This window comes from Elephantulus edwardii, unplaced genomic scaffold (assembly GCF_000299155.1).
Source record: "Elephantulus edwardii isolate Elephantulus edwardi_28Jun2011 unplaced genomic scaffold, EleEdw1.0 scaffold00361, whole genome shotgun sequence".
Classification (NCBI taxonomy): domain Eukaryota; kingdom Metazoa; phylum Chordata; class Mammalia; order Macroscelidea; family Macroscelididae; genus Elephantulus; species Elephantulus edwardii.
This window is the reverse complement of record NW_006400111.1, coordinates 1,187,859-1,208,562: the sequence shown is the minus strand read 5'-3', so window position 1 is coordinate 1,208,562 and position 20,704 is coordinate 1,187,859. Positions and strand designations below refer to the sequence as shown.

At 44.4% G+C, this 20,704-nt stretch overlaps 1 protein-coding gene across 1 annotated transcript in view; it reads right to left on the bottom strand.

Moving 5' to 3' along the window:
- Positions 1-136: 136 nt before the first annotated feature.
- LOC102863233 overlaps positions 137-20,704 on the bottom strand; it is a 134,866-nt gene continuing 114,298 nt past the window's right edge. The window contains exon 3 of the mRNA XM_006902049.1: positions 137-742. Within this exon, the coding sequence (XP_006902111.1) occupies positions 137-742 (606 nt within the window). The remainder of the gene's footprint in view (positions 743-20,704) is intronic.

The window sequence follows — 20,704 nt, the reverse complement described above, 5'->3', positions numbered from 1 at the left end:
TAGGTCCGGAATCCACCAGCGACCTCTCCTGGCTTCCCGACGACCGGCGTCAGCTGCCCCCAGGCCCAGGCCCCCGCCACACACAAACCTCTTTTCCGCTGGGCTCCCCGGCGCCTAGGGGCTGGCCCGCCGCGGCCTAGGCCCCCAAGCGCCCGGGCGGCGGCGGAGAGGCCTTCCCGTAGACCGCCCCGGCCCCGGCTCCACCTCCCCCCGCCGCCGCCGCCGCTCCACGCACAAAGTCGGGGCGAGGGCTCGAGTCGGCCTCCAAGCGCTTCCTCACCAGCCTGGGCCCCGAACGGCGGCCGAGTGGTCCCGGAGGGTCCCGGGCGTGGGAGGGGGGCACTGCCGGCTCTCCCTGACGCTTCTTCCCGTCCGCTGCTCCGCGGCTTCTTCTGCCTTTCGTTTCCGTCGGCTTGAGGCCCAGAACCGTGAGAAAAAGACCCGGAACCTGCCGGGCCACAGCCAGGGCGGCGCTGGTTCCCTGGGTTTGGTTTTTGTGTTGGTTTTTTTTTGCTCCCCTGGCGCTTCTTCGTCGCTCACCCCAGCGTCGGCGACACTTCCGAGGCAGCACTATGGCGGACGCAGACAGGTTTCGCACGACCGTCCCACTCCGGGGTCTCTTAAGCAGTAATCGCACGGGCCTCGCGCCCGCGAGGCAGGGCTGACGTGAGCAGAGAGGCGGGGCCGGGGGCGGAGTCGGTGACTTCACAAAGCACGCCGGCCCGCCCACGTAACCCTGTCGCTTTGTGACTCAGGAGCGCGGAACCTGATCTCGCTGGGAGAACGGGAGCGACCATCTGCTTCAAAAAGGGGGAGAGGGGGCACAGAAAAAAAAAAGGAGGGGGAGCCTCTGGAGCAGATTGATTTCGAGGCGGGAAGAAACCTCAGATTTTAGCTGCCACTGAATAATAGGGTGTCGAAGGGTGGCCGGCTTCCCTTAGCCACAAGCCCAATTTTAAGTAAACATTATAGGTCCTATGAAGGAAACTATCCTTGTTATGCAAACACTCGCAAATGTACCCTTTTTATTGACTTAACCTAATCTAGTCTTTCCTGGAAAGGGTGAATCCTGGCTGCTCTCTGAAGGCAAGGCTTTTTGAAGCTGCGTTTCACATACTTTGTGCACGCGACATCCTGCTTGGAAGGGTGGAGGGATAGAGCAGGAGAGGAAGACCCAGGATGAGATGGGTTGACTCAGTGACTGGAGAAATGGGATTTAGGTCTGTTGAAGATGATGACATTGGGTCAGGGTAGGGCAGGGCTCAGAGCTAATGTACAAAGGGTCATTATGAGTCTCAGGCCAATCAATGGTACATAACTACAAGTACTGCCCGTCTTTGAGTTTGTTGTTTATTGCCGTCCAGTGGAGCACGACTCATAGCGACTCTATAAACAAAAGGTCTGAAGCCTTTCTATAATTATTGTCGTTTCTCCAAGTTCATAGTTTCCAGAGGCATGTGGTTTTAGGAAGTGGATGCCACTTCTGCTTCCAAACTTGAATCAGTGTGGGAGCTTCCACCAAATACTGCCCACGATGGGTAGCCATTATGGTATTTGAGCTGATGGAATCGAACTGCTGACCTTTTGCTATGGCACCATCCCACACGAAAGTCAGAGTCACTGCTGTGGCATTGGAACTGACACCTCACTGATCCTCAACCTGGTTTTGGGAGGCTGTAAATCAGTTGACAGGAGACTGTCTTCTACTGGAGGACCACTGGTGGGTTTGAACCATGGCATCTCAACTAGCGATGGCAGCTCTCAAAGCCTACCCCCACCAGAGCTCCCTTAAGCCCTTCCTGCATAGAAATTCTGGAACAGATGCCTAGAATTGATAAAAAGATTTCTTGAACTTCACAGTGTGGCAGACACTAGAACCAAGGTGTCTGTGTTCTCAGTGTCATGAATTTGTATCTCTCTGAAATGTGTGTTTATTTGGTTGGGTCATACTTCTCAGTTGGATATAAAGATGTAAATGTGGCACATTTGTAATGATCCCTCATAAGCCATTAAACGAATCCGTTATAAAAGGATTCTTTACAAATCCCAAACCCTCATATTTTTAGTAAGGTAACAATGAAATCCCAAATGGGAGGACTTGCAACACTTTTTTTTTTAATTGCAACTCCTTTTAAATTAGAGAAGAACAGTGGCTAATTCTGAGAAGAATGGGAATCCCAGAACACTTGATTGTGCTTAGTGTGAAACCTATACTTGGACCAGGAGGCAGTCGTCAGAACAGAGCAAGGAAACACTGCAAATCAGTTGAGAGGAGGCTGTCTTCTCCTGGGGAGCTACTGGTGGATTCGAAGCAAAATTGGATGTGTCTTATCTCCATATCTTTTCAACCTATATGCAGAACAGGTAATCCAGGAGGCTGGGCTCTATGAGGAGAAAGGTGGTATTAGGACTGGAGGAAGACTCATCTACAATTTGGATTAGTCAGATGACACACCCAACTTACTGAAACTGAGGAGGACCTGAAGCACTTGCTGCAAAAGGTCAAGGACTGCAACCTTAAGATTGAAGCCCAACGTCAAGAAAACAAAGATTCTCACCTGTCTGATAGGCAGCATCATGATAGACCGTGAAGAGACTGAGATTGTTAACAGCTTTAGTTTGCAAGGCTCCACAATCAATACAGGAAATAAAAAAATGACGTGCATTGGGAAAATCAGCTGTCAGGGACCTCTCCAAAGTACTAAAGAGCAACGATGTCAGTCTGGAGACTAACGTGTGCCTGATCTAAGCCATCGTCTTTGCAATTTCTTGTTATGTATCAGAAAGCTGGACAATAGGGATGATAGAAGAATTGATGGCTTTGAGCTGTGGTGCTGGAGAAGAGTATTGAATATAACATGGACTGCTAGAACAAAAAAGTTTGTCCTGTTGAGGGTGAAACCAGGCTGCTCCTTGGAAGCAAGGATTCTGAAGATTCGTCTGACATACTTTGTTGCAAGGAGGGACTAGTCTTAGAGAGGGACGTCATGCCTGGGAGGTTGGAGAGAGAGCACAAAAGAGGAAGACCTTCAATGAGATGGACTGATTCAGTGACTGGGGTAATGAGGGTAGGTGTGCCAGAGACAATATGATTGGCACAGGAGAGAGCAAGGTTTAGGGCTGTTGTCTGTAGCGTTGCTATGAGTTGTAAGTGACTCAACAGCACATAACCACAAGAACAACAACAAGAGAAGAGAGCAGAAAGGGTGGAGGTGGGATAGGAATGGATCCTCAGCAATTGCAAAAAGAAAGAGCCTAGAGCTGAGTCCTTGGATTCAGGGTCCCTGTCTGGTGAGCCTCCTAGATTCAGGAAAAGACTGATGTCAAAACAAGCAGAAATCTCCAAAAGGTCTTCGTGTGCATGGCAAAATTGGATTAGAAATAAGGAAGACTGAAGCAAAATTAATGCCTGTGAATCGTGGTGTTGGCCCAAATGCCAAAAGAACAAGGAGTCTCTTAGTGCTGCAACCAAAGTGCTGCATGAAGCAAGGAGACTTTGTCATAAGTACCAGGAGGCTGTTACCAGGAGGGCCCAGTTCCTGAAGAGGATATATTCAGAATAATAGAGGATCACTGTTAAGAGGAAAATCCTCAATCAAAACTGAAGCCAATAATGATGCTGCTTTTTTTTTTTAACTTCAGAAAGGAATTCAGACGTTGAATTGCAAATGCCAGGAACTGTGCCAAAGGGCCCCCCTTACTGACTTGGAGTATATTTTTCCTTGGTCATGCGGTGGTTATTAATATATCAATAAAATTCATAATATGAGCAATAAAAATAGATTCATAAACTGTAATAAACCATTTACGATGCATTTTTCCTTTTGCATTCTCTCAGTAATTTACAGGCTACACTCACAGAAGCTAATCACTGTGCAGAAGACCACAGAGTGAGGAAGTGACAGAACTTGCTTGGGGACCTTCCGATTACATACTTCAATTTTTACCAAACTGGATTTAGGCCAAATATTGTTTTATCAGAATAATCTTCCTGATCATCTTATCTAAATAGTACCACAATTGTTCTCTAATCTCTTTGCCTGTCTCCTCCCCCCCCATGGAGTATAATTACTATCTGACAAACATGTTTATTTTTTTAATTATCTGCTCCCCCCATTTTACCCCCAAAAAGCTGAGAATATTTGTTTATGCTGTGTGGTACAAATGGTTTATATCTTGGGCTACTGCCCAGAGGGTGCAGGTTCAAGTCAATGCAGGGTGCCTTGGAAGAAAAAACCCAGTGATCTACTTCCAAAAAAAAAAATAAAAAATAAAATAAATAGTCAAACACTGAAAATTCTTTGTGCTATGGGATTGTATATACATTGAGTCTCCAAGAGCAAAAGTCAACTCGAGGGCAATTGATTTGTTGGTTTATACTGTAATTTCAACTCCTTGACCAGTATCTGGACAAAGAGAACTCAAACTGAACCTGTTGCTGTTGAGTTGATGCTGGCCCATGACCAAGTAGGATGGTGTAGAACGGTGGGACAGGGTTTACAAGGATGTAATGCATAAAGTACACTACCACATCTTTCTCCCATGGGAAAGCTGATAGACTAGCAGCCATTTGGTAGGGCTCTAAGTTGCTAAGGCTCCAGTCTGGACATGTACCGTTGAGTCAGAAACAATCCACAGCTGTTTTCAGAGGCACTACATTGCTTGGGAGGAGATTACCCATCTTTCTCCTGCGGAGCAGCTGGTGGATTCGAAGCTCTTGCCTCTGTGTTGGTAATGCAGCTCCTTATCACTAGGCCACCAGGACTAGTGCATACCAACTTTATATGTTGTTGTATACCATCCAGTCTGATTATCCAGTGAGTTTTCAGAGATAGTTAATTGCCCCAGAGGAGATTGCCCATCCTTCTCCCAAGGAGCAGCTGGTGGATTCAATCTGCATACCTCTGGGATTGCAGCACAGATTCTTACTGCTAGGCCATCAGAGCTTCCAATAAGATTTTGGCAACATTCAAGAACAATCCTGAAGATGCAGATGCACACATCAATGCTTTTTATGTGTGTGTGTGTATATATAACAATCTCATTGATTTCTCATGCAAGCAAGATTCTACTGAAGATTATCCAGAAACGACTGGACCAGCACATCAGCAGAGAACTGCCAGAGGTCCAGGCTGGGTTTAGAAGGGGTTGTGGTACTAGGGATATTGTAGCTGATGTTAGATGGATCTTAGCATGCAAAGGCATTTGATTGTGTGGATCATAACAAACTGTGGCTGACTCTGAGAAGAATGGGAATCCCAGAACACTTGATCGTTCTAATGCGAAACCTATACTTGGGCCAGGAGGCAGTCGTCAGAACAGAGCAAGGGAACACTGCATGGTTCAAAATTGGGAAGGGTGTACGCCAGGGATGCATCCTATCTCCATACCTTTTCAACCTGCATGCAGAACAGATCATCCAGGAGGCTGGGCTCTATGAGGAGAAATGTGGGGTCAAGATTGGTGGACAATCTATCAACAATCTGCATTATGCAGATGACACAACCCTACTTGCTGAAACTGAGGAGGACCTAAAGCACCTGCTGCAGATGGTCAAGGATTGTACCCTCCAATATGGATCTAGGCTCAATGTCAAGAAGACAAATATTCTCACCACTGGGCCAATTGGCAGCATCAGGATGGGTGGTGAAGAGATTGAGATTGCTCACAGCTTTAGTTTGCTTTGCTTCACAGTCAACACTCTTGGCACCAGCAGCCAGGAAATTAAAAGGCACATTGCCATGTGAAAGTCTGCTGTTAGGGACCTCTCCAAAGTACTGAAGAGCAATGGTGTCTCTCTGGAGACTAAGGTGCATCTCATACAGGCCATGGTCTTTGCAATCACTTGTTGTGCATCAGAGAGTTGGACAATGACCAAGGAGGATAGAAGGAGAATGGATGCCTTTGAGTTGTGGTGCTGGAGAAGAGTATTGAGAGTACCATGGACTGCTAGGAAAACAAACAGATTCATCCTGGAAAGGGTTAAACCGGGTGGCTCTTTGGAGGCAAGGATTCTGAGGCTCCGTCTAATATACTTTGGACATATTGTAAGAAGAGACCGGTCCTTGGATAAGGACATCATGCTGGGGAGGGTGGAGGGACAGCGCAGGAGGGGAAGGCCCTCTTTGAGGTGGATTGATTCAGTGACTGGGGTAATCGGGATGAGAGTGTCAGAGACAGTGCAATTGGCACAAGACAGAGCAGAGTTTAGGGCTGTTGTACATAGGGTCGCTATGAGTTGTAAGCGACTCGATGGCACATAACAACAACAACATATTTATATTTTATATTTATATTATTTATACTTATATTCATATTCATTTTCATATTCCTAAATATATAGTGAGGCCCTTGAGGCTGGCATAGGGTTTAAGGCAGGCGGCGGCTTAAAGCCCCAAAGAGACAGGGAGAAGGCAGCATACTGTTCCTGGATGACTCTACCTAGGGTTCTCTGTGGCTTCTTGCTGAAGTGTTCAGGCCTTTTGTTCATAGGGTCTCTGTGAGTCATCTACGACTCGATGGCACCTAACAACAATAACAACGACAGCATGGAGAGAGCTACCTTGACCTAGTGGACAGAAAGTTACCAAGCCCAAGGTGGGTGATTTTAATCTGCAGCCCTCAGGCCTTGGTTCAAATTGTTTCTTTTGTCAAACATTCTTCTAGGTGGTATAGCACTGGTCTGTGCATTGCCGTACAGAAGTAAATTGTGGTTGTTGTGATGCTAAACACTGCGACACCGATGTGCCAAATGTGATAATGGTTACAGTGTTTGGTGGAGACTCCCAGTTAAAACAAACTTGGAAGCAGGAGTGGCATCCACTTCTGAAATGACTTGCCTCTGGAAACTCATCTGCCAGCTTCAGAACCACTGGTTTTCTTGGAGTGTGTGCATGCAAGCGAATTCATGTCAGTGAAAAGGAGAAAGGTACAATTTAAAAACAAAGCCTAATAAATGATTGTGATATTTATATCGCCAAAGTGATGAATTTATATCCTTTCATGATGGGTAGCAGCCATCAAGTCAGCCCAATGTGGCAGATGGGAGAAGTCACACTGTGGCAAAGTGAACCCCTGCCTCCTGAACGAGCGACCGCTATTCTGTATCATTTCACTAGTTTGAATTTTCTAAAAGTTGTGACTTGAGTGAGAGTTTCCAAAGCATATTGCTTTTTCCACCCGTCGTTCATGTACCTCTTGTTCCATAACGTCAGTTACCATTGGCACAACTGACTGGCCATTCATCACACACTATCTTTCCCTCCACCCATACTAATCATTATTCAGTAGCTATTCAGTGATTTCCTAATACCTTTCTTCCCCTCCCTGGTAACCATCATGGCATTCTGTGTTTAAATATTTCTTTAGTTTTTTATTACAGTGGTCTTATACAATATTTGCTCTTTGGAGATGGACTTATTTCGCTAGCTTCACCCATTCACACACTGGTTCTAGTACATTCATGTATTGTTTCTCAAATTAGTCATTGTTTTTCAATGTTGCACAGTTGTCTGTTGTATGAATGTACTATAGTTCTCTATGTATTATCACCTTGATTGTTTCTTTTTTTTTCTCTTTTTTTTTTTACCTTGATTGTTTCTAACTCTTTGCTATTGTGTATAATGCTACAATAAACAAGGATGTGCATATATTTGTTCACATCCCAGCTGTTATTTCTTTAGGATCTATACCCAATAGTGGAATAGTTGGATCCAATGGCATTTTCATTTTAAACTTTTTAAAACAAACACCAGATTGCTTTCCATAGAGGTTGCTGCATGTTACCTTCCTACCAGTGATGTATAAGTTCCAATCTCTCCATATTCTCCCCAGCATAAGATGTTCACTGACTTGTTGAACTTTGTAATTTTTGCTGGAGTAAGCTGGACCTCTCAAGAGTACTGAAGAGCAACGATGTCAGACTGGAGACTAAGGTGCTTCTGATTCAGGCTATAGTCTTGACAATTATGTGCTATGCATCAGAAAGTTGGACAGTGAATAGGGTTGATAGAAAGAGAATTTATGCCTTTGATCTGTGGTGCTGGAGAAGAGTGTTGAATATACCATGGACTGCTAGGAGAACAAACAGGTTTGTCCTAGAGTGGGTGAAGCCAGAATGTTCCCTGGAGCCAAGGATTCTGAAGCTTTGTCTGACATATTTTGGGCATGTTGCAAGGAGGGACTGGTCCTTGGATAGGGACATCATGTTTGGCAGAGTGGAGGGGTGGCGAAGGAGAGGAAGATCTTTGATGAGATTGATCGATTCTGTGACCGGAGAGGTGGGAATAAGTGCATTTGAGATGGTTAGGTTGGCAGAGGATAGAAGAACGTATAGAGCTCTTGTACATAGGGTCGCTATGAGTGGCAAGTGACTCGATGGCACATAACAACAAAAACAACAAGGTGGTATTTCATTTTTGTTTTGGAAAGGAACATTGTGCTTGCAAAGATGAATGAATGAAGGAGAGGAAGACCCCCAAGGAGATGGATTAACATGGCAACTTCAGTAATGGATTCTTGTGTGTTGAAAATGAAGAGAATGTCACAGGATAGGATGGGGTTAGGGTTGGCTGTTGAGAGTCATACTGTCCTTGATATCACCTAACAACAATAATAGCTACTGACGTTAAGCGTTTCTCCATGTGTTTGTTGGACTTCTCTGATGTCTAAGGTTTATTGTTCAGATGTCTTTCCTAGCTAATCATTAACTTTATTTTGTGTTAAAGTAATTATTGCATCAAGGAGAGAGGACTACGATGGAATACACGCCCCATCCTAGTAGAGGCTCATGGGACCTCAGTGCCAGGCACTTTCTCTTGTGGAGTGCTCACCTAGGACATCAGCTGTATTACCCACAGTTGCCATCTAGCTGTGCCACAACCGACAGTCTACAGGATACTGGCCCATTGATGGCTTGTTGTTGTTATGTGCCGTCAAGTCGCTTGCGACTCATAGCGATCCAAGTACAATAGCCCTAAACTCCGCTCTGTCCTGTGCCAATCGCACTGTCTCTGACACACCCATCCTGATTACCCCAGTCACTGAATCAATCCCCCTCATAGAGGGTCTTCCCCTCCTGCGTTGTCGCTCCACCCTCCCAAGCATGATGTCCCCCTGCAAGGACTGGTCCCTGCTTACAACATGTCCAAAGTATGTCAGACGAAGCCTCAGGATCCTTGCCTCCAAGGAGCAGCCCGGTTTAACCCTCTCCAGGATCAATCTGTTTGTTTTCTTAGCAGTCCATGGTACCCTCAATACTCTTCTCCAGCACCACAGCTCAAAGACATCAATTTTCCTTCTAACCTCCCGAGTCATTGTCCGACTCTCTGACGTATAACAAGTGATTGCAAAGACTATGGGCCTGTATCAGAGGCACCTTAGTCTCCAGAGAGACACCGTTGCTTTTCAGTACTTTGGAGAGGTCCCTAACGGCAGACTTGATGCTAGTTTCTCAAAACCCAGCCTGCACACCTACCAACATACGAATCATCTCTCTGAGTCTGAGTCTCTGGGAGACTTTCTAATGAATCACTGAACCAAAGGGCCATAGAGAAATTGGGGAACTGAGCCATGGATGAAGCTGTTAATATTAAACATTACGGACTTATACAACTGGTTAGGCATTTGGCCTGAGACTTCTTATAAGTAGCTGCTATGAATCCTAGCAGCATGAATTATACAAATACTTTCTAAATGTTATTTTTCTGGTGAGGAGTCTTTTAGTATTTTCTACCCATTTTGTTATTGAGTTGTTCATTTTTTTCTTGTTGAGGTATTGGAGAGTTTGGTAAATTTTAGAGATGAGCCCCTTGTCAGATATTGCTATGGCAGAAAATGTAAGATTCTAAACACTTAGCCAAAATTTAGGGGTCAAAAAAGTTTTTTTATTAAACATGAAGGTCAAGAACATTGGCTACTGCCTAAACTGCTATGACCCCAAGAAGAAGCAAAGATTGGGTTTTTATACAGAGATTGGGCATGGAGGTGACTCAAAGTTCATTGTGGTTGGCTGTTGAGATTTCTTCACCTATGGGAGTCGTTATTGTTTCTGACTTATCATGAGTGTCCAGACTCCCATCCAGGTGCAAGATGTAGTCAGGGAGAGGTGACCAAGCTGGGTCAGCTGATATTAAAACACAAAAACTCAGCAAAATATATTCTTGCTAAACTTTCTGAGGCGTACATTATTTAAAATGGCTATCAGAACAAAATGACTTCTCTAATGCTAACATTCCTTGTGCTCCAAAGAGCAATGATGTCAGTCTGGAGACCAAGGTGCACCTGACCCCGGGCCATAATCTTTGCAATTACTTGCTATGCATCAGAAAGCTGGACAATGACTAGGGATGACAAAAAGACAATTGATGCCTTTGAGCTATGGTGCTGGAGAAGAGTATTGAATACACCATGGACTGCTAGGTGAACAAACAGGTTCAGCCTAGAGAGGGTGAAACGAGGCTGCTCCTTGGAGGCAAGGCTTCTGAGGCTAGTCTGACATACTTTGGGCATGTTGCAAGGAGGAACCACTCCTTGGAGAGGGACATCATGCTTGGAAGGGTAGAGGGACAATGCAACAGAGGAAGACCTTTGATGAGGTGGATTGATTAAGTGACTGGGGTAATGGGGTTAGATATTTCAGAAACAATAAGGTTGGCATAGGATAAAGCAGTCTTTAGGGCTGTTTTACATAGGGGGGTGGTATGAGTCTCAAGCGACTGACCTGATGATAACAACAACAACAAGGACTCATTATATTGAGATAAGAACAGAAGAAGTTTAATAGACTCAATCCGAATTTGAGCAGATTGGATTATGTGATTAAAGATGCATAGTCTAATTAGGAGGAGGAGGAACAGATAAGTATCAGGGGTCTTGAGATGCTAGTGAGTAAGGAAGTTAACTAGGGAGTCCAATTAAACATTTTCTGATACTAAGACTGTCTGGGAAGCAGGAGTGGCATCCACTTCCTTAATAGCTTGCCTGCAGAAACCCTGTGAACCTGGAGAGAGGATGAGAGACAGCCAAGCCTTGAGGATTCTCCTTCATAGGGTCGCTGTGAGTTGCCTGAGACTCGACGGCACTTAACAACAATAACATCAACATAGAGAGAGAGAGATCAGCTGGCCCAGTGGACAGAAAGCGATGTTACCAAGCCAAAGGTGAATGACTTTTAATCCGCGGCCCTCGGGCCTGTCTCTCATTGTTTTTGTTCAAACATTCCTCTAAGTCATATAGCCCTGGTGTGTCCACTTGCCGTACAGTAGTAACTTGTGGTGTTCTGTGAGGCTGAACACTGTGACACTGATGTGTCAAATGTGTTAATGGTTGGTTACCCAGTGTGGACAGTATGGGCTGGAACTCCCCAATTAAAATAAGCTTGGAAGGAGGCGTGGCATCCACTTCCATAATAGCTTGCCTCCGGAAACCCTGTGAACCTGGAGAGAGGATGAAAGACACACAAGTGTTGAGGACTCTCCTTCATAGGGTCACTATGAGTTAGTCGCCTGTGATTCGACGGCACTTAACAACAACAACAACAACAACAACAACAAGACTGTCTGGATTCTCGTACTATCAGGCTTTGGGGTAATATTTTACTTTTTGCAGAGCATTAATAATAACATTTGATTGATTGGCATAAAAGGAACAAGTTTAAAGCTGTACACAACTCCTCCTCCCCCAACCTCTACCCCCTGGAGAGAAACAGGGGATGCAAACGTCTGGGTTCTGGAGTATAACTTTGGCTAGAGATTTAAGTTGGCTCTCTGGAAGGGAAACAGTTTACTGATGGCTGGTTAAGATACTTGCACGTCTCTTTTGACTAGCGTTGTAGAGGATAGCTGCTGCTCCAGCAATACTGAGACCTGAAAGAATAAATATTACAGGGAAGGTGTGTTTGGCAGTATGGAGGCCTGGCACATGATACATTTTTGCCCCTCTTCGCCAGTAGAAACATACATTAGAGAGTGAACTTAGACACAGACACATAGGATAGGTTTGGTTACTAGTGACATTTGGGGAAATTTTGTGAGGCCAAGGGCTATTTGGGGCAAAATAGGTTAGGGAAGTATCAAGAATGACAGTTTTTATACATACCAACTTTTAAATCGTGGGGTAGCTTAGCACGCAGGCCAAGCCAGCAATCGGAAGCAAGTCCAGGATCGGTGATGTTGAGGAATAGGTGCATTGCAGAGAGCGTGCAGAGCAGAGTGGGTGGCAGGATTGAAACTGGTGGCTGATGATGGCAGAAAAGAGGAGCGCTGGGTAGAGCAGGGTGCTGGTTGAAGAGAGGATCTTGCAAGTTGGCTAATGATCTGGTAGGTTTTACTACTGTCTCTGCATGGTGCGGTTGATGTTGAATGGAGAACTTTAGCTGGAGTGGTGTCCATCCTGGGTTAACAGTCTACACTGGCAACTTGAGTGCTGCTTTCACTCATGAGAAATGAATCTACAGGTCTTGTAAGTTTGACTGCAGTGGGAGTACTCACCACAGTCTGTTTTGCACAGGCTGCGAAGTTTTTTTCTTACATTTTAACAAGAACTGAGTTTTCCAGCTATAATGTTTGACAAGGGGTAGTTAATGGGATACGGGTGGGTCCGCGCTAAAACAGTAAGATTAACAGCGAGCTTGGGTAAGACAAATACTTGTATTATTATATCTAGTATGATAGAAAGGGAAGATTAAACATTTTGTAAGCAAGAATCTAATGACCGACTGGCTTGAGTGCACACATGAAACACTGAGGAAATTGCACATAATTTCTTCTTCCCAAATTTTGTACTTCTGCCAACATTGAAACAGTATTTCTGCTAAATTAAAGTAATAATGCCAATATTATTTCTTATTTGCAAAATAGGTCTGAAATTCTAGTCAACAAGATTTGCTTGACAGATCTGGGAAGGTTTCTTGGCATAACTTGATCAGGGTGGTTTTAAGGATTCTGTTTATTTTTTTCTCTACTTGGGCAGAATATTAAATGATCCAGGAAGTATTAAAAGAAGATGGAAGGAATATACTGAGTCATTATATAGAAAGGAATTGGCAGATACAGAAGAATTTAAAGAAATAACATATGAGCAAGAGCCTATGGTGATGAAGGAAGAAGTTCAAGCTGCTTTGAAGGAAATAGCAAAAAATAAGGCCCCAGGAATAGATGGTATACCAACTGAAGTATTTCAGATAACAGATGTTGCCCTGGATGTGCTCACCAAGTTGTGCCAAGAAATCTGGAGAACAACCACTTGGCCAACTGACTGGAAGAGATCTATATTTGTTCCCATTCCAAAGAAAGGTGACCCAACTGAGTGTGGAAACTACAGAACAATGTCATTGATTTCACATGCAAGCATGAAGATTATCCAAAAACGATTAGAACAGCACATCAGCAGAGAACTGCTGGAAGTCCAGGCTGGGTTTAGAAGGGGTCGTGGTACTAGGGATATTGTTGCTGATGTTAGATGGATCTTGGCTGAAAGCAGGGAATACCAGAAGGATGTCTATCTGTGTTTCATTGATTATGCAAAGGCATTTGACTGTGTAGTTCATAACAAACTATGGTTGACTCTGAGAAGAATGGGAATCCCAGAACACTTGATCGTTCTAATGCGAAACTTATACTTGGACCAGGAGGCAGTCGTCAGAACAGAGCAAGGGAACACTGCATGGTTCAAAATTGGGAAGGGTGTACGCCAGGAATGCATCCTATCTCCATACCTTTTCAACCTATATGCAGAACAGATTATCCGGGATCTATCAACAATCTGCATTATGCAGATGACACAACCCTGCTTGCTGAAACTGAGGAGGAACTGAAGCGCTTGCTGCAGATGGTCAAGGACTGCAGCCTCCAATATGGACTGAGGCTTAATGTCAAGAAGACAAAGATTCTCACCACTGGACCAATTGGCAGTGTCAGGATGGATGGCGAAGAGACTGAGATTGTTCACAGCTTCAGTTTGCTTGGCTCCGCAGTCAACACTCTTGGCACCAGCAGTCAGGAAATCAAAAAGCGTATCGCGATGGGAAAGTCTGCTGTTAGGGACCTCTCTAAGGTACTCAGAAGCAACGGTGTCTCTCTGGAGACTAAGGTGCTCCTGATACAGGCCATGGTCTTTGCAATCGCTGGTTATGCATCAGAGAGTTGGACAATGACTAGGGAGGACAGAAGGAGAGTGGATGCTTTTGAGCTGTGGTGCTGGAGAAGAGTACTGAATGTACCATGGACTGCCAGGGAAACAAACAGATTCATCTTGGAGAGGATTAAACCAAGCTACTCCTTGGACGCAAGGATTCTGGGGCTTCGTCTGACATACTTTGGACATGTTGCCAGGAGGTCCTTGGAGAGGGACATCATGCTTGGGAGGGTGGAGGGACAGCGCAGGAGGGGAAGACCCTCTATGAGATGGATTGACTCGGTGACTGGGGTAATCGGGATGGGTGTGTCAGAGGCAGTGTGCTTGGCACAGGATAGAGCAGGGTTTAAGGCTGTTGTGCATAGGGTCGCTATGAGTCGCAAACAACTCGACGGCACATAACAACAACAACAACTTGTTCTGAACTCTGAGGCTTACAGGCTGTATGCAGTTTTCAGGAGACACGTAAAGCTTTGGGGAAAAGTTTGCAAGATTTTAGACACAAAAGCTGGGCCGAGCCAATTGACAATGGCCACCTTTATGGGGCAACCTGTGCTATTTCTTGTAAAGAAGGTTTAAAACTTCTTTAGCCATCTCAGGTCATGTACGAGAGCTTCAGCTCATCCCAAAAATGTGCACATGGCTACAAGAAGACATTTATAACTGAGGACTGGCTTGAATTCAATAAAATTTACTTTTACATGTTGTCTGGCTATAGTTTTATGAATAAATATCCTTGAATTTGGCAAATTTCATCATCTTTTGACTAGGTAAGTTTTTTCTTTGTGGGGGTTCCTTCCCCCGCATCCTTTTTAGCTTTTAGATATTCAGGGCTGTTTGGTAGGACAGGGGCCAAAAGGATTGGGGTAGGCTATGTGGCTTTAGCGCTGAGAGCAGCCTGCCAGGCCAAGGCGTCTGTCTGCCAGTTGATTTCTCTGTGTCACATTTCCCCTCCCATCTGATGCCACTGGAAAGATGGTTAAAAATGCTTCTGAACTTTTAAGCCTCCTCCAAGTTGTCTGACTGACGTCAAAGGGGGCAATAATCCACTGCCAGTCTTTCCAGTGGCAGTAAGGAGGCCCCTTTCTTTGTAGAGCCCTCTATACACATGCACGGTTGCAAAACTGCTGTCAGAATAAATGTTAGCAGTCTTACTGCTAGCTCACTACAGTGCTTAGATCAGGGCTATGAATTCAGCCTTTTGGGCTGAGGTCCTTAGGGGTAGGCTTTCAGTCCACGCAACAACACTGGTAGTGGTAACTGCAGCCCCAGCTTTCTAAGTTCAGTTATAAAATGAAACGGCTACCATGAGTGAACACAGTTTCTGCATTTGGGAAGGGACAGTCTTTGAGGTCAGTTCTGTAGGAATAAACAGTATCAAGAGCTTATTCACAATCATGTTCTACTTTATTCTCAGAGTCCAGGAGCAAGGTAGCTGGGTTTAGGGTTCTGGTGGTTGTGAAGATCAGCTGCTTACACACACACACACACACACACACACACACTCCCCTCCACCCCCCCAGAGGAGGGTTTCAGTGGCATGCTGGTTTGTACTGATCACAGGCCGGCCAGCCCCGGGCAACTGGGTCTAGTCACTTGGAGATGTAAACGTCTGAGTCAAAGAGGCAAAAAAAAAAAATCCTGTTACATTTGGCAATGCTAATGGAGGAGCACTGAGTAGTTTTTGGGTTTTTTAAAATTATTTTTGTTTGTTTGTTTTTTTTTTTTTAGTTTTTGTTTTTGAGTACTGAAGCCATGTTGCTCTTTCTTCCTTCAGATCAATGACTGATTTGGGTGTGCTGTTGTTGTTGTGCTTCCACAAATCCTGGTATCCAGAATCTGCAATGCCCTGCTGCTCTGAGAGTCTCTCAGAGGACCTTTTTAGTGGCTGGCACTGGAATATGTAGGATTCCCCCCACCACTCCCATCTGTTGTTAGGTGTTGGGTGCCATGTGAGTTTGAAATTTAAAATGGTAACTGTTTGCTGGCATATTTTTGTCTTTTTGAGAGAAACTTTATAGTTGGTTTGGTGTTTTTTGTTTGTTTTAAATAGCAAGTGAAGAAGTTTGTATGTGTCTTGTAGACAGCTGACATCAATGTCTACAGCAAGAAGCAGATTATCAACCTATTGCAGAAGATTGCTAAAAGTAAACTGGTATTCATACCAACAAACTCTTCAAATTTCTGGAATTTGTTATGGATGTCTGTGTCTGACTGAGATACATAGGTGAGTTTAAGGGTCCTAGTATTCTCAGGAATCATTGGATCAAAAGAGGTGTATACTTGAAAAGTTTTGTATTCTCTCCAAAAACACCTCTGGGACTTCTGGACCCTGCATTATTTTAGTAGTTTTATTTAAGTTTGTAGCTTTCCGAGAAGTTGCTCAGACACCTGACAGTAAAGCTTGGTGGTAAGCACCTAGTTACTGAAACTCTGAACTGATGTTGGGGTCCCACTCAGGATGGCTAATTGGCATGATTTCTTATCATTGGTTACACCTTTCCTGAGTTGTTTCTGGAAGATTTTTCAGGGTAACTTTTTCAGTAGTGGAGAGAATACTATTGCATTTAGGGAAGATTCAGAAGTTTTCTTGTTGGGCAGGACAGGAAGTGACTTAGAGGGTTCTGTAGTTAGGGGTGAGCAGTCAGAGAAATTAAAAGAAATTAAAAACCAGAGGCTTTTGGTCTTACTATTGCACTAGATTAAGTTCATTCACCCCAGAGGAGTGGAAAGGGTGGTCTTTTCCAGATATTCTCCCTCCTTTCTACTTTGTTTTCTGCTTCACTTAGAGAGGAAACAAGCTAACAAATATAACAAGCTAAACAAGATAACCTCTTCAAAGTACTGAAGAGCAGTGTTGTCACTCTGGAGACTAAGGTGTGTCTGATACAGGCCATGGTCTTTGCAATCACTTGTTATGTGTCAGAGAGTTGGACAATGACTAGGGAGGATAGAAGAAGAATTGATGCCTTTGAGCTGTGGTGCTGGAGAAGAGTACTGAATATACCATGCACTGCTAAGAAAATGAACAGGTTCATCCTGGAGAGGGTTAAACCAGGCTGCTCCTTGGAGGCAAGGATTCTGAAGCTTTGTCTGACATACTTTGGATATGTTGCTAAGGAGTAACCAGTCCTTGGAGAGGGATGTCATGCTTGGGAGGGTAGAGAGACAGCGCAGAGAAGGAAGAACCTCTATGAGGTGGATTGATTCAGTAACTGGGGTAATTGGGATGGGTGTGTCAAAGGCAGTGCAATTGGCATAGGACAGAGCAGGGTTTAGGGCTGTTGTACACAGGGTCGCTATGAGTCCAACTCGATGGCACATAACAAGTACAAACAAGATAACATCCTAACTGAGAATAAGGAGTTTAAGTAACATTGGAAGAGATCAGAGTTCTACTCTGGGTGGGTTTTCCACCCCAGATACACAGAATCAGTATTTACATGTCAACTAGATCCCCAGGTAATTAAGAGTTTTGGATTCTTGTAGCTGGGACTTTGTTAAATTGTAGGTTCTGATTCAGCATATTGAGCAGAAAGGGAAGTTCTCAGCAGGGAGGCTGAATGAGAATGAATTGGTTCAAAGCTCTAGAAGGGAACCATATGTCCCTCTTGCTTCCAGCAGCTCCAACACTGTTGCCAGGGCCTGGCTCTTGGAGTGCCAGGAACAGACCAGGCGTTTTGAAAACAGTAGTGCTTACTGATTACTCCCCCCCCCCCACCCCGCCACCAGTTTTCTGGGCAGGTGCAACGTAAGCCAAACAGTTCTCCTCTGTCCAGAGGGCAAGAGAAGAACACTGGTTTATATCTACAAGGAGAAGGCAGTAGTGATTGAAGATGGCTGAGGAGGGTCAGAAGACACGCCTTCTATCTTCCCAGCTCTTATTCTGGAATAAATACTTTTAAATGAAACACATAAATAAAACACATACTGTGTTTTACTCAGGCTTCAGGGCAGGGGGAATAAGTAGGATAGGGTCATCTGCAGAAAATCATGGCTTAGTTGGAGGAGGGGCACTGACAGACCCAAGGGAAAAGTGTCTGGGTGAGAACAAGTCAGGAATTAATATACGGAAACTGATCAGGATGATCATAGTTTCTGGTAGTAACAGACTAGACTGCTCTGACTTTGGGTAAATAGAAAGTGCCTTCCTATGACTAACTGCTATCAAAGGAAGACCACTTTGCAAAAGATGGAGAGAGGTGAGCAGCAGACATTTTAAATCCATAGCTTCCAGGGAATCCTTTAGAAAAATTCTGAGCTAAATAGTTCGGGGGACTCAACTTAAACTGAGAGGAGTGCATTCTAGAAGAGATATGGAGTTAACAGGAAGAAGGGGAAAATCTAATACAGGGTATTAGACAAAAGAAAGAGAAAGGAGACGTAAATTAAAAGAGGAGAGGGTTAAACAGAACCTTCTTCTATTTCTTGGAGAGTGTCTCAGTGGCACAGACAAAAGACAATGTGGGGTGCCCCTGAATTTGTAGGCCACACAGGCATCCGTCCCACCACCTCCCGTGCAGGATCTTAGGTCCATCTTGGCTAAGGAGCACTTGTATAATTTCCGGGCCAGGTCATCTCACAGGGGAGGTGAGTCTCTGGTATGCCATACGATGTGACCATTGAACTGCAGGTTAGGACCTAATCAGACTCCGTAGCTTGGCGCTTCCTTGCTGTGGAGCCGTACATATTAGCTACTGCAAGCAGCACCCAGTTACATGCGCACACATAATAACTCAACCAAGCACTGACAGGCTATTACTTTGCCTTCCAATAAACCCATAGAGAGACAAATAAACAGATAACACAAACCAGAAACCTGAGTAAAGAAGACCAGAAACCAGGAACTCACTGGCCACTTGCATCCGAGTTATGAACAGTAGTCACAGTCAGTTTGTGTCTGAACTTATTTGACTGCTCCAACAACCAGAATTAAGGACCATTACAAAACCCAGAATTACAGAGAGTCAGACTCACTAGAGATGTTCCTGATGAATGTTTGTAGTTCTCAAGAAAGAACACTTGGAGTTATATCATTTCCAGTCACCTGGCCTGTGAAAAGAAAAGAGGATCCTGGAAAGTCATAGGTAGTGCCACTTCCTGTTTATTCTCCAGAAGCAGTAGCTTCTCCAGTAAGGACTGAGTGAGTCCTGGCTGCTCATTGTGGACAACTTGGAAAATGAGCTGAGGATCTTGCTGGAGTCTCCAAATGTTATAGCAAGATTCTAAACACTTATCCAAAATTTAGGTCTCAAACAAAGTTTCTTTATTAAATGGACAAATCAAGAACATGAGCTACTGCTCAAATCTGTTCCGACCCCAAGGGGAAGCAAAGATTGGGTTTATATACAGAGATTGAGCATGGGGGTGGGTTGCTACACAAAGTTCATTGTGGTTGGCAGTTGAGATTTCTTCACATTCGGGAGTCGTTATTGTTTTTGACTTCTCATGGGTGTTCAGGCCTTGGGACAGGTACAAGATGTAGTCAGGGGTGGTAACCAAGCTAGGTCAGTTTGTACTAAAACATAAAAACTTAGCAAAGTATATTATTGCTTAACTTATTGAGGCATAGATTTCTTAAAATCGCTGTCAGAACAAAATGACTTCTCTAATGCAAACGTTTTCTGTCATGAGACCTCTCCAGAGTGCTGAAGAACAACAATGTCAGTCTAGATACAAAGGTGCATCTAATCCAGGCCATGGTCTTTTCAGTTACTTGTTATGCTTCAGAGAGTTGGACAAGACTAAGGATGACAGAAGAAGATGCCTTGGAGAAGAGTCTTGAACACACTATGGACTACCAAGAAAACAAGTAGGTCTGTCTTGGAAAGGGTCTAACCAAGTCTTTCCTTGGAGGCTAGGATTTTGAAGCTCTGCCTCACTTATTTTGGGCACGTGGCCTTGGAGAAGGAAATCATGCTCAGAAGGGTGGATGGACAGCACAGGAAAAGGAGACCCCGGATGAGATGGATTGATATAGTAACTTGCATGATGGAGTTTGGTGTGTCAGAGTCAGTGAGACTGGCTCAGGACAGGGAATGGTTCAGAGCTGCTGCACATAAGGTGGCTATACATCACAGGCAACTCAATGGCACATAAAACAAATAACATACTATGACAGGTTCTGAACCAGGAGTGGCATCCACTTCCTAAATAACATGCCTTTGGAAACTCTATGAACTTTGATAACTTTCAATAGTTGTGGAGGGGCTTCAGGCCTTTTGTTCATCGGATCTCTATGAGTCATGCTTGACCTGAAGGCAATCAACAACAACAATGCTAACGTATAAAATGGCTTCTCTAACGCATAACATATAAGTTGCTATTACAATATGTCATGGACAAATATTTTTTCCCAGTCTGTAGGTTCTCTTCTTAATCTTTGGGAGAGATTTTTTTTTCTTCTGCACATGTTGTTGTTGTTGTTATGTGCCATCGAGTTGTTTGCGACTCATAGCGACCCTATGCACAACAGCCCTAAACCCTGCTCAATCCTGCGCCAACCGCATTGCCTCTGACACACCCATCCCGATTACCCCAGTCACCGAATCAATCCATCTCATAGAGGGTC